The 12382-nt window shown below is 44.0% G+C and overlaps 1 protein-coding gene across 5 annotated transcripts in view; it reads right to left on the bottom strand.

Annotated features, from left to right (window-relative positions):
- Window positions 1–12382, bottom strand: part of LRRFIP2 (LRR binding FLII interacting protein 2) — a 111747-nt gene that overhangs the window by 1602 nt on the left and 97763 nt on the right. For all 5 annotated transcript variants that reach the window (XM_065399588.1, XM_065399589.1, XM_065399590.1 and 2 more), the window contains 3 exons: window positions 10962–11082; window positions 8096–8175; window positions 6869–6973 (listed from right to left, as the gene is read on the bottom strand). In XM_065399588.1, the coding sequence (XP_065255660.1) occupies window positions 6869–6973; window positions 8096–8175; window positions 10962–11082 (306 nt within the window). The remainder of the gene's footprint in view (window positions 1–6868; window positions 6974–8095; window positions 8176–10961; window positions 11083–12382) is intronic.

Here is a 12382-nt window from a genome sequence, read left to right as displayed (position 1 = left end):
CAGAACGATCAGCTCAGTATGGTAGAACTTGTACTCCCTCCTGACAAAGAAAGCTTTGCACTGAGTTGTAATTAACAGGACTCGCACTGCCTACAATTGTCTGGGAGGACATGGGACTTTGAGTAGTTTATCTTGAACACTAAAGGTTCTACCATTCCCATGATGGCACAGACTGATCCTTTGATTCCTGCCACAGCATAGCTCTTGATCACCCAACTGGTCCAGGTTAAGGGAACACATTTCACTTTGCGTAAAGGTGAGGTTTCTTCTAAAAATTTCTGGAATATATGCAGTGCGGACAGCAGAATAAAAGCAATACCCAAATTTGTCTTTGCCATCTCCTCCTTAACAACTCTGAGAACTATCCTGTGCTTTATCTGTCTCCCTGTAGGTAGACAGTAGGTAATTGTCAGGTCCAGAGCATGTAGCCAGACACTTTGAAAGAGGCATGATTCCCAGAGACGACATTCTTAACTCTGAGAAAACACACATTGAGAAATTTGACATCTAACAGGAGGGCTCAAACCCATGCATTTTAAACATAATGAAATACCTGAATAGAGTCCTTTTCTTCTATCACTTTTCTTTTGTAGCCAGGAGGGTTTGGATTTCCTGTAACATTTCTTTCTGGTGGTATTAGATTCATGGGCATTCTGAGTTGCAGTCCTATAGCAGTAACTTTGCAGTCCTGCTAAGGAACCACGTGTCTGAGGGAACCCAAGGTGGTGTTAAGATTAAAAAGAAAATTAAGTCTTTCTCCCACTGGAACATCCTTCAAGGATGAGATTGGCAGGCTGACTACAGGCTCAGGAGCTTGTAAAAAAACTTGGAGGTTTTCATATGGATATGAGAGCCAAGCATCTTGAATCATAATCTGGGGTGTCATGCTGTGAGTTAAATCAGCTTTAGTCTGGACTATACCAGCCTCTAGTGCAGAAAGAGAGAGCCATAGCCAGCCCCAGGTAGGGACAGCCTTTTGGTTCTGAGTTTCTACAGCACCGAGCTCAACAGGGTCCTGGTTCATTACTAGGACCCCTATGTGTTGTTATAATACACAAATGATAAATGACTATGCCAAGCCCAACACAGCAGATAGTGCCAAGTGAGTAGTGTGCTAGTTGCACAGGAGGCAGTGTAACAGGCTGGAGCCCCATCAACTATCCATCTGAAACTATGACCTGTTCCAGCATCTTAAAAGTGTTGGTTAGTGCAGAGGCTTGTGTCACCCCTGAAGAAAATGAAATGGTTACTTACTGTAACAAATTCTTCAAGATGTGATACAAATGTGTATTCCACTTAGGTGTGTGTGTGTGCATACCACGACGGAGCCAGAGAATTTTGCCAGCAGGACCCTTACAGGGGTAGTGCTCACACCCCAGCCCCTCCTCCCCTAGTTATGAGGTGGCACTGCCACAACCCCCTCAATTCCTTCACGCTGAATACCCATGAGATGAGACTCCAAAGCAGAGGGGACAGAGGGTGGCTTGTGGAATACACGTCTCCATCATATCTCAAAGAACAAGTTACAGTAAGTAACCATTTCTTCTTTGAATAGATGCAGTCATGTATTTCACTTAGATGACTCACAAGCAGTACCCCTTCCAGGAGGTAGGGCTCAGAGTCTACCTAAACAAGGATTGCAGGACTGCCCTTCTGAAGGTTGCATCCACCTTAGAAGATGAAATAATGGCATATTGGTTCATAAATGTATATATGGACGAGCACGTAGCAGCCCTGCAAAGTCCAATATGGAAATGTCACTGAAGAATGCTACTGACATTGCTTGTGCTCTCATGTTGATATGCAGAGAGGACTCCTGCTTCAACCACAGACCTTTGACTTTCAGTGACTGCAGATATGCTCCCCAGCCCATCAGGGAGGCATCGGTGACAACAGTCCTGGTTCGTAAGGGCTGGATGAAAGGAATACCTTGAAAAATACTCTCAAGGAGCATCCACCACTGTAAGGAGTCGAGGACCAATGGAGGAAGATGGACCAATCTGTCCAAAGAGCAAAGAGTCGGACAGTAAACTGTTCTGAATCATATCTGAAGGAGGCGAAGGTGCAACCTTGCAAACTGGACCACCTGCATGCAAGCAGACATGTGACACAAGAGCTTCAGGCACATCTGAACTGTCATGGAAAGCTGAGACAGGCGGAGCTGGTGAATCTCCTGAAAACGGTCAGCAGAAACACACAAACTCAGATTCTATTAGGACCCCAATTAATTCTATTTTTTGAGTCGGAACCCAAGTTGACTTCCCAGTATTTAGGATTAGACCCATATGGAGAGCAAATGCAGTGTACTGTTGAAGTGAGAAAGTGATCCTTCTCTGGATCTGCCTCTCAGTAACAAGTCATCCAGATATGGGTAGATGTTGATCCCCTTCTGAGAGATCCTGTGACAATGGCCATATATTTGGTAAAAACCCAAGGGGCGGAAGAGATTCCGAAGGGAAGCACCGTATACTGGAAAAGGCCTTCTGCAACGACGAATCAAAGGAAATTTCTGTGGCTCTGCAAAATGGCTACATGAAAGTAGGCATCCTGAAGGTCCCATGCAGCAAACCAGTCTTTGAGACAATGCAGGGAGGGTAGTCAATAGAGTGACTATGCAGAATCTCATGTACCTGATATATTTGTTGAGGCCATAAGGTTGAGAATGGGTTTTACCCCTCCTTTGGATTTGGGCATCAGAAAGTACCGGGAATAGAAACCCTGACCTCAGTGATCCTGTGGAACCTCCTCCATCGCCAGCAGACCACAAACCTACTCAAGGAGCAATATCTCATGAGTGGGGTCCTTGAAGAGGAACAGTGAGGCGCAATGGAAAAGAACGGGATGGCATAGCCCAATCTGATGGTGCTTAGGACCCAGCCGTTGGTGGGGATCGAGCAAATGGAGGGGAAGAAAATGACAACTGGAACATTGCCTTGGACCAAGAAGTCAAAATGGGTGCTTTGGGGAAGAACATGTGGACTGTTTGAATCCCAAACACGACTGCTTCCTTCTGAGGGATCTATGCCCTTTCTGGGGTAGTCCCGCTGTCTTGGGAGAGGGAAAGGCTGCCCAAATGTGCACTGCAGATGATACCGCGGTTGCTGTTGAATGCTAAGATGGAATCTCTCCACCACCAGTGTATACACCGCCAAGGACCAAAGAGTATCCCCAGAGTCCTCAAAGGAGTGCAGAATCTTGTTGGTTTTATCCGAGAATAGCTCCTGACCACTGACGGGCAAATCTTCAATGGCCTGCTAGACATCGGGAGTAATGCAAGAATTCTGCAGCCAAGACGACCTCCTCATGGTCACTGCAGAAACCATCACTCTGGCTGAAGAATTAGTCATATCCAGCACAGACTGCAAAGCCATCTTAGCCACCAAGCAGCCTTTGGTGACAAATGCCCAAAATTCCTCCCTCGAGGCCTTGGTCAGCTGGCCTGCAAATTTGGACACAGCCGTCCAGTTGATAAAGTTGTACTCAGACAGCAATGCTTGCTGATTAGCAATTTGCATCTGCAAGAAAGAGGAGGTGTAAATCTTCCTTCCCATCAGGTCCATGCTCTTAGAGTCCTTCTCCTTGGGAGTGGACTTAAACCTGCCCTGTTGGGCTCTATCATTCACAACTGTTACCACCAAGGAGCTTGGGGCTGGATGGAAATAAAAAAAAAACCCTGCAAATCCCTGCACAGGAACAAAGCAGCTCTTTTCCATGTGATTAGCTGCAGGTGGTACTAAAGCTAGTGTGCTCCAGAGGACCTTAGTAGGCTCATAGAGCACAATGTTAACAGGGGGAATGACTCTCCCAGGGGCAGACAGCTGCAGGATATCCACTAACTTGTGGGTGTTCACCTACAGGAACTCTGCTTGAATACCCAGGGAGGCAGCCACCACAACAGGTCCCAATATGCCTTGAAATTCTCCAATACCGAAGGGAAGGAAGAGCATGACACCACAGAATTGTCTGGGGATGAGGATAAGGCAGTTAAGTGTGCCTGAGCCAGATCCTGATCCCAAGGCTGACCGGCCTGGGCGAGACAATTCGGGAGGCTCGGAGGTAAAGCCTCACCAGTGCCTGGATCTGTGGCAGATCGATGGTCACCACCACAGACTTGGCTGGTGATCTCAGCCTCAGGCAGGCTGAGGAGCAGGACTTCCGTGACTAAGGAGAGTCCCATGAAGGCCACTGGTATAGATAGGGCATTGGTGGCCAGTAGGCACCAGGCCAGGGGCCTCCGTCCTGACCACGAGATGAACACCAGTCCTGGTACCAACAGTGCTCCATGAAGGGCCCTCATCCAAGGAACAGGAAGAGAAAGATCTCGACTTGGACACCAAGGGATCCCGGGCTTCAGGGGATGGCTATGGGACCATCCCTGAGGGTGCAAGCAGCTGGACTGACTCGTCCATAGCCCAGAACGACAAGAGGGGTAGTGCCAATGGTGAAAACAGTACTTCCAGCAAAGTGCATGTCTCTGTCACTTCCAGTGCCTGGAGTGGTGTAGACTAGTGGTGGGCAACCTGCGGCCCATCAGGGTAAGCCGATTGTGACATTTTGCTGACGTTGACCGTCCGCAGGCACGGCCCCCTGCAGCTCCAAGTGGCCTTTTCCTCAGCACACTCAACAGGGAATGACTTCTCTGTCTCTTTGGAGAGGCACCAGCTCAGGATGTGAAGCAGCAGCACTTCTCACACCTGAGGGCGATCTCCAATCCGAGGAAGGACTTGGTGCCAAAGTAGGCTGCCTGGTGTGTTCGAGCAGGTGCTGCTTCAGATAAAGATCCCTTGCCACTTGAGTCCATTTCATGAGTAATCTGCAAAGCGAACACTGCTCCTTGACGTGGGCTTTGCCTAGACACAGCAAGCACTGTGTGTGGGGATCGTTGTTGGGAATCGCCCCCACACATGATGGACAAAGTTTAGATACTAGTGAGGACATCACCAGGGAAAACTTAACTAACTAACCTACAGGTACTAATTAACTATATACAATCAGAGAACAGAGTCACTAAATAGAGGAATTTGAAATAAAAACCACACAGAGCTCTAACTCCAGCCACAGGCGCTAAGAAGGAACTGGGGGAGGTTGGGGTGGTGCCACCTCATATAGCCAAAGGAGGGGCAATAGCCACCACCGTCACCCCTCTACGGGTACTATTAAGCAAAATTATCTGGTGCTGGTGCGCTGGGCACGCACACATCTGAGTGGAATACATGTCTGTATCTACTCAAAGAACATCTTCATGTTAAGAGGTAAATAGATGGACTCTCTCCTATCTAAGCACTTTACAAACACTAATGGATTTAATCTCACAATTATCTCCAATTACAGAGAGGGAATAAATGCACTGAGTGTTTAAATGACTTTCTCCAAGTTACATAGGAAGTTTGGGACAGAGCTGGAAATAGTGGAGACCCTTAAAGTAAACTAAAGTGTATCCTCCTCTCCTGCTGCTACATCTTAGAATCCATTGGCTCAGTTACCCACGCAGATAACTCAGAGAGGTAAACTGAACTGGTTGATTTCTACCGGGTGCTTTGGCAGACATAATGCCTCCCATGAGCAGGAACTGTGGCAGAACATATAAGGCGTGAAGCATTCAGGCAAAGGTTGAAGTTTAGCTTAGAGACGCACTCTGGTCTTTGCTCTGAAATCAAGCCTTTAACACTTCAATCAGATCTCCCAAGAACAGGCTGATGTTCCAGAGAAACTTCCTGAAAGTCCTCTGATCACTAGATCCCAAAAAGCGTCTACATTGTAGCTAGGAGCAAGACTCCCAGCACAGGTAGACAGACTCTTGCTAACTTCACACAAGCTAGTGTGCTAAAAATAGTAGTGTGGATGTGGCAGGGGTGGCAGCTTGGGCTAGCCACCCAAGTCCAAGCCTGCCCAACTCGCTGGGTCCACGCTCCCAGGTACAGTGCAGACATACTCAGACCTAATATTCCAGGGTGACATCTCTCACCCTGGTCATTGCCAGACAATGCAGTAATAGAGCCTGCTGCTGAGTAACAGGGCTCAATTACAGCCCAGAAGCTTTTTGAAGTTATTAGGAGGCCTTCTTTCTACCATACCTTAAAATTAGTAACAAAAGAACAAAATATTATACAGTTTGGAACTGTATCTCAAAGAGTCAAGGTCTGGAACTGGAAGAAGACAGTACTTAGTGAGTCAGAGAGAGCGCAATGATGTTCACAATGTAACATGCTCCAGACTGGGAACAAAGCGCAAACAAAGGTGGAGTAAGTCAAGGCCTCAATGAAGACAAGGGCTTCAGAAGCTCAGGAGGTCAAGTATCTTGTTGCTTCAACTGCAGGGGAAAACAATCAAAAAACAGGCTGTCAATGCACGGATAAGAAACCATTTACCAGTGCTCTCAGGTTGGCTTCAATTTGACAGCAAAGATAAAAAGGTGGCAACAATGGAAGTGGATATAACTCATTCAAGGAACCAACACAATGAGGAGGATGATTTAAAAAAAAAAAAGTATTATAAGGAGCATGTCCAAGAACTTAGAAAAAAGGGTTCAGAGGAGAGGCTGCTGCAGAACAGGAGAGCATCGCTGTAAGCCAAGATAATTGCCAGTGAAATGCTTGCAGATCCTGCAGAACTCCTCTGTCAGCTGCATTCAGAAAAGACATGATCGTGAAATACATTGGGCCAGCCTCAGAGGTGAATGAGACATCATACTGAAGAAAAAGTTCTCTATATATGATCATTTGTAGTTCTTATCCCCTTGTTGAAAGCCAACAGACTGCTCACAGAATTACTCCCATAACAGCTACAAAGATTAAATGTTCATAGGCATTTGGTTTTATTAATGAAAACTCCATCATGTTTACTTTGAAAGGAAAATGGAGTTGATTACCTCTCGCTGAAGTTTCCTCTTTTCTGCTTTGAGATCGTCTTCCACTTTTTCTGCATTCTCTGCTGCAGATTTATATCTTGTCACCTGTCCTTCAAGTCTTCCAATCTGCAAACCAAGTAAACCACAAAAAAAAACAAAAAACTGCTGACTGCTTTATAATGGGATGGGCTACCCACCTGTCTGTCCTTCTCCTCTCTCCTATGTGGCACTCCACAGCACTGTTCCCTGCATTATCTGTGGCACCCTCAGAAGGAGAGAAGGTGGTGAGTGTTAATGTGCAGAAGCAGCTGAGATTGCAGAGAAAGGGAAACATCAGGGTTTAAAGAACAGGGAAACAGGAAGAAGGGAGACTCATGGAGGGTAGAAACACCAGAGAAGGTCCCACTGTCTGTCACTCTTCAGGGAGTGGATTGAGGAGAATGGAAGAGCACTGGCAGCAGGGAGAGTGGGAAAACTGGGAGGGGAAGGTAGAAGGAAGGGAAAGTAAACTGGGAAACAGAGGCAGTGGAAACAAGAGAGGTAAGACATGGCAATGGGTCAGGGTATGATGTGAGAGGTCATGAGTCCAAGCCCAGCTCTGTAACAAAGGGGGATGGAGCGCCAAACAAAATATGAATAGGAACCCTAGCTTTAAAGCTCACTCACCACTCTCTAGTTAGAATGCAAGAGTTATGACCTGTTAATGTTCTACAACAGTTCACAGAGTAATGAAATCAAATATGTAGCATAGTGATAAAAAGCATTTACAGAATTGCACTGTGTAACTCAATTATTTGCCAAGTGCTGAAGTAATCCCCTTTTACTGAAACACTAATTCGCTCTCAGAGCATTCAATTATTTTGCTATTTATAAACTATGGAAACCCAGAAGAGTTTCTCAAGTAAATTACTGCCTTGTTTACTACATAAGAATATCTAATTTTCTTTATCTCCTTAAGTCAAGGGTACCTTTTGCACAGATAGTAATTTAAGAAAGCAATCCAGTTTACACAGTAAAAAATGTGGTGAGGTTATGAAGTAGTATTGATTTGTAAGAAAATGGTAACACAAGTATGAATTTAGTGCAGCTGGTAAAGCCATTATGGTGAATCACAGAACAGATATGAAGAATCAATTTTGGAATCTACATCTGAGAAAAATGATCTTATAACTAGAGTATACTATGCATAAAAATCTGTGACTTACTTAAATTTACTATATAAAAAAATCTAAAGACAGATACACTTACGTTTTGTTCCATGGTAGTTATATCTTGTTCAGCTTTTGAAAGCTTAAATTTGTATTCACTTATTTGTCTGTTGGCATCTCCTAAATAAAATCAGACGTTAATGAATTTCTTAAAGTGTCGCTAATAAGCAATTCCTATTTTAATTCAAATGAATTTAAAATATGACTCCCTTGAGAAATAGAGGTTACTTACCTGTAACTGGAGGTTCTTTGAGATGTGTGGTCCCATATTCTACATGTGGGTACATATGCGCACCATGCACTTGAGTCTGGAATTTTTTTAGTAAGCAGTGCCCCACTGGTCCACACGTGCTGTAGCTCTCCTCATGCTCCAAATCCAGATAATCCATGACAGAGAGCAGATAATGGAAAACAGATAGGGACCACACAGCTCAAAGAATCTCCAGTTACAGGTAAGTAACCTCCGTTTCTTCTTCAAGTGATGGTCCCTACCTATATTCCACAGGTGAGAGATTAACAAGCAGTGTTCAAACAAGAGGTGGTTGCAAGGACGCAGATGTGATAGCTAATACTGCTGTCCCCATAGCTGTATCTGTAACGGAAGACTGGACCAAAGCGTAACATCTTGTGAAGGTGAGCAAGGAGCTCCAGGTAGCTGTCCTATGTATCTCTACCCATGGCATAGGCTAGCACCTGTCCCTTGGGAAATCATGCCTGGCCAGAAGACATAACCCTGATGTTCTAGGGCTTCTGTGCAGGGCCATCTTTGCTTGGTACCACAGAGTCTCCTGAGGAGCTTCCAACTCCTTGTAAGAAAACACCACATCACCAGCAGTACATAACAGTACCAATGATTTGGTACAGAGACTTGCAGGTGGGAGAGGAGGACTAGCCTCCTCTTCTGAAGTAACATCTCTGAATAGAGATGGGGTGTGTGTGAGAGTGAGAGAGCGAGCAAATGAATATGAGGATAGGGAGCTTCCCTGGTCACAGTAGAAGTCGGATCCTTCTGGGGCTGTCTCAGTATAGGCACTGCATCAGCTCTGGAGAATGTTTGTCCTGTGCTTTGGACATCAGAACCGGTACCAGAACAGGCATATCTGTACCCTTACGTGCCACTTTCTCTTGCCAAGAAGATTTATTCAGGCCTAAGTCTTTAGTGTCTGTGGCGCAGGCTCGCCTAACTTTGGTGGGGTTGGGGAGTGATGCTCTCTCTTCAGAGCAATTTTGGATGAAGACAGTTTATCCCTATATTTATGACCAGGCATCTTACTCTCATCGGAAGCCTTCTCTTCAGGCTTAGAATTCTTAGCTTCAACTCCCAAGCGTGTGCTCAGAGGGATGCTTCCTGACCGATGAGGCTGCTGTACAGGGGGATCTTCCCAGCCTGGATCTGATTGGGGTCTCATCACCTTTTCTTTTCCTGACCCTCATGAGTTCTGGGGGGAAGGAGCAGCAAATACTGTACATGGCTGAGATATGAAACTCACCCAGAGGCGCACTGATGTTGATTGCTCACAGAAAAAGAGCGAGGGCAGGAAACACAAGTTTTGAACTTGTGACAATCTCAGCCTTCCTGGGCGGGGCAGAGGGGGAAATTCTGCAGAATGGGGGAAAAGGGGGAACAACTATCTAACTCTACTATACTGGAGTCTAAAAAGGAGAAGAATACTAAAAACAAACTAATTTTAGTATATTTACAGAAATGACACAGTAGCAGAAGGAGCTGAGAGGACAGAAGACTCCCTCAGACTTCATGGCAACAAGAGGGAATGGGAGGTGTGTCTGCACCGTTCCTTATACTTTTGGTTCAGAGCAGAACAAATGCTACGGATGGACATTGCTTACTAAAAAATTCCAGACTTAGGCACATGGTGCACATGCATAGCCCAGGTGTGAAACACACAGAGGGACCACTGCTCAAAGAACACTACTATATTCAGGACTCTCTTGTGGTGTAAATATTCTTTATAGATTCTCTTCTCTTGGAGACTAAAGAAGCTAGAATAATGATCCTATCTTTTACATATGACAACATAACAGACCCATTATAAGAGACTGAAAACACCAAGCCTGCATTAATCACTTCATAACCCCAAGATATAGACACTTTAAAATGTGCACTTGAGACAGACCAAAATAATTGGTAACATCAACAAACCATCTCACCACCAACAGATCATCTCCTTGAAAAGCAGAATCACTATATTAAGACTGGTTTGAGGACAAGAATCCCAACGTAAATATAAATTCTGGAGGTTGAGCACAGAGATCTGAAAAAGCATTTGACCAAAAAGCAGAATAAAGCTTGAATTTGCTTGACAAGACGAAGAGAAAGAAAAGAATGAATTTCCTGCAGGTTTGCAAATCATTTTTGGTGGTACTGCTCAGAAATTGCCATTGACGCAATCACAGCTCTGCTTAAGATAGCTTTGGCACATCTCTCAAATGACTGTCCTGTCAATGACTAGCAGCTCTATATGGGTGCTGACAGCAAGGGAGAAACAGTTTGCTTGCTCAGACGCAAGCTAGCCTGGTCAGTTTGTATGAAGTGAAACTGAACGTTGGGCAGGATTTTAATAAGTTTTGTTTGCTCTCAGATAGTGACAGAGAGAGTCTTTCAGACTGAGTTAGTGGATCAAGCTTCAACACGATAAGAAACCAGGGGAAAATACTAGCAAAATAATTCAGGTGAAATTCTATCATCTAATAATGAAATTTGGCAAATATTTATATCAAAGTTAGGCAAAGTTGTCAACTAAGAAAAATTAACTTGCCAGAAATTTTATTAAGCTCCAGAAGCAAACACAGACGTTTTATTAACTATTGTATATTGAGGAATGCACTGAGAGGAAGTTTGCCAACAAAAAATAATTCTAAAATCGTGTGTGTGTGTGTATACTTACTCTGCATTTCAATTAACTGCAAATCAGAACCATTCTCTAATCCTGTTATATCTGGATTTGTGCCATCATTTTTAGAGTTTTTCTGTCGTTCCTCTTCCAGTTGCAGCTTCAGTTTCCTAATCTGAAATTAAAATGTCATATTATGAAGAGTAATTTACTAGAAGTTATATTGTGACCACTAAACATTTTTCCCTTCATTATGATTCTCAGCATGAAGTGCCAATTGAGCTCTGTGTATGGAATTTTTCATGTATATTTTACATTTCTAAAAGTTTACAAAAACTATGGCTCAGATCCCAAGATCCCTCATTCCCTGAAGTGATGGCTGCCAAACTGGTCACCTGTGCAGAGTTAGAGTAGTCTCAAAAGTAGCTTAACTTTGTGTTACATGTCAGCAGTTCCTACAGGTATTTCCGGAAGTCAGGGCTCATCAGTATGTAAGAAATGCCCAGCCATGACCCCTATAGTTGGGGGCTGGTAAAGAAGGTAGGAGCTCTTATCTTTGCCCTACACTATTGGAAAATTCCTCCACAGCTGAGTGGAATGGTGTAGGGAGTTTGAATCTCACAAACAGAAGTTTACATAAGCCACCTCAAAATAGAATGATTTTTACAACTACCATGCTCTAAAAAGTGATTGTATTTTTATGGTCTAGCCACTATTTGGCTTCTATTTTGGCTTGAGCCCAAAACATCGTTATTTGATATTCATTTGAATATTAAAAATAAGGTATCTGGTACACTCTCAATGAAAACAAAGGCTGATAAGAATGGCTAGATCTGTGTCCTGTGCAGCTATACTCCGTGCCTTCCCTTAGACCACAAGTTCACAAATTGTGGTCTGTGGATTAGTAGTCTAAGGAACACCTGCTGGTGGTCCACTGGTCACTTGCTAGTCACCAACTACTACCTCCTCTTTTCTAGTTGCTAAACTGCATTAAAAGCTAATATTCATAATATTTTCCCTTTTAACTAACTGTAGTTATCACAGGCATATTGTGATGATAAATTGGAAGAATCACAACATGGGATGACAGATTATCTATGAGAGACTCTATAGTATGGAAAAGTTTGAGTACTCTTGTCCTGGACAGATCTCTCAGAGCACATAACGACCCTGGCTTCTGCTTTCTCTCGAGTCAGCCATACTGGTACTGTTCAAAAATGACTCCCAAACCTTGTAAGATTTTAGTAACTTCTTCTTGCTTTTATAAAAAGAAATAAGAGAAAGAAAGAATGAATAAATAGCTACTTCATTTCATATAACCATCACTGATCAATGATGATCTGTAATGGTAAGATGCAAATGAGTCAATCATACAGCACAATGTTAGTATAAAAAGGAGAGGTAGGAAGCACCTTCACAAAGATCCATATATACTTCCAATTAGGATCACTCAGAACCACCATAAGGGAGACAGC

Source organism: Emys orbicularis, chromosome 2 (genome assembly GCF_028017835.1).
Source record: "Emys orbicularis isolate rEmyOrb1 chromosome 2, rEmyOrb1.hap1, whole genome shotgun sequence".
Classification (NCBI taxonomy): Eukaryota; Metazoa; Chordata; order Testudines; family Emydidae; genus Emys; species Emys orbicularis.
Note: the sequence above shows the minus strand (reverse complement) of the source record. Positions and strands in the feature narration are given on the sequence as shown.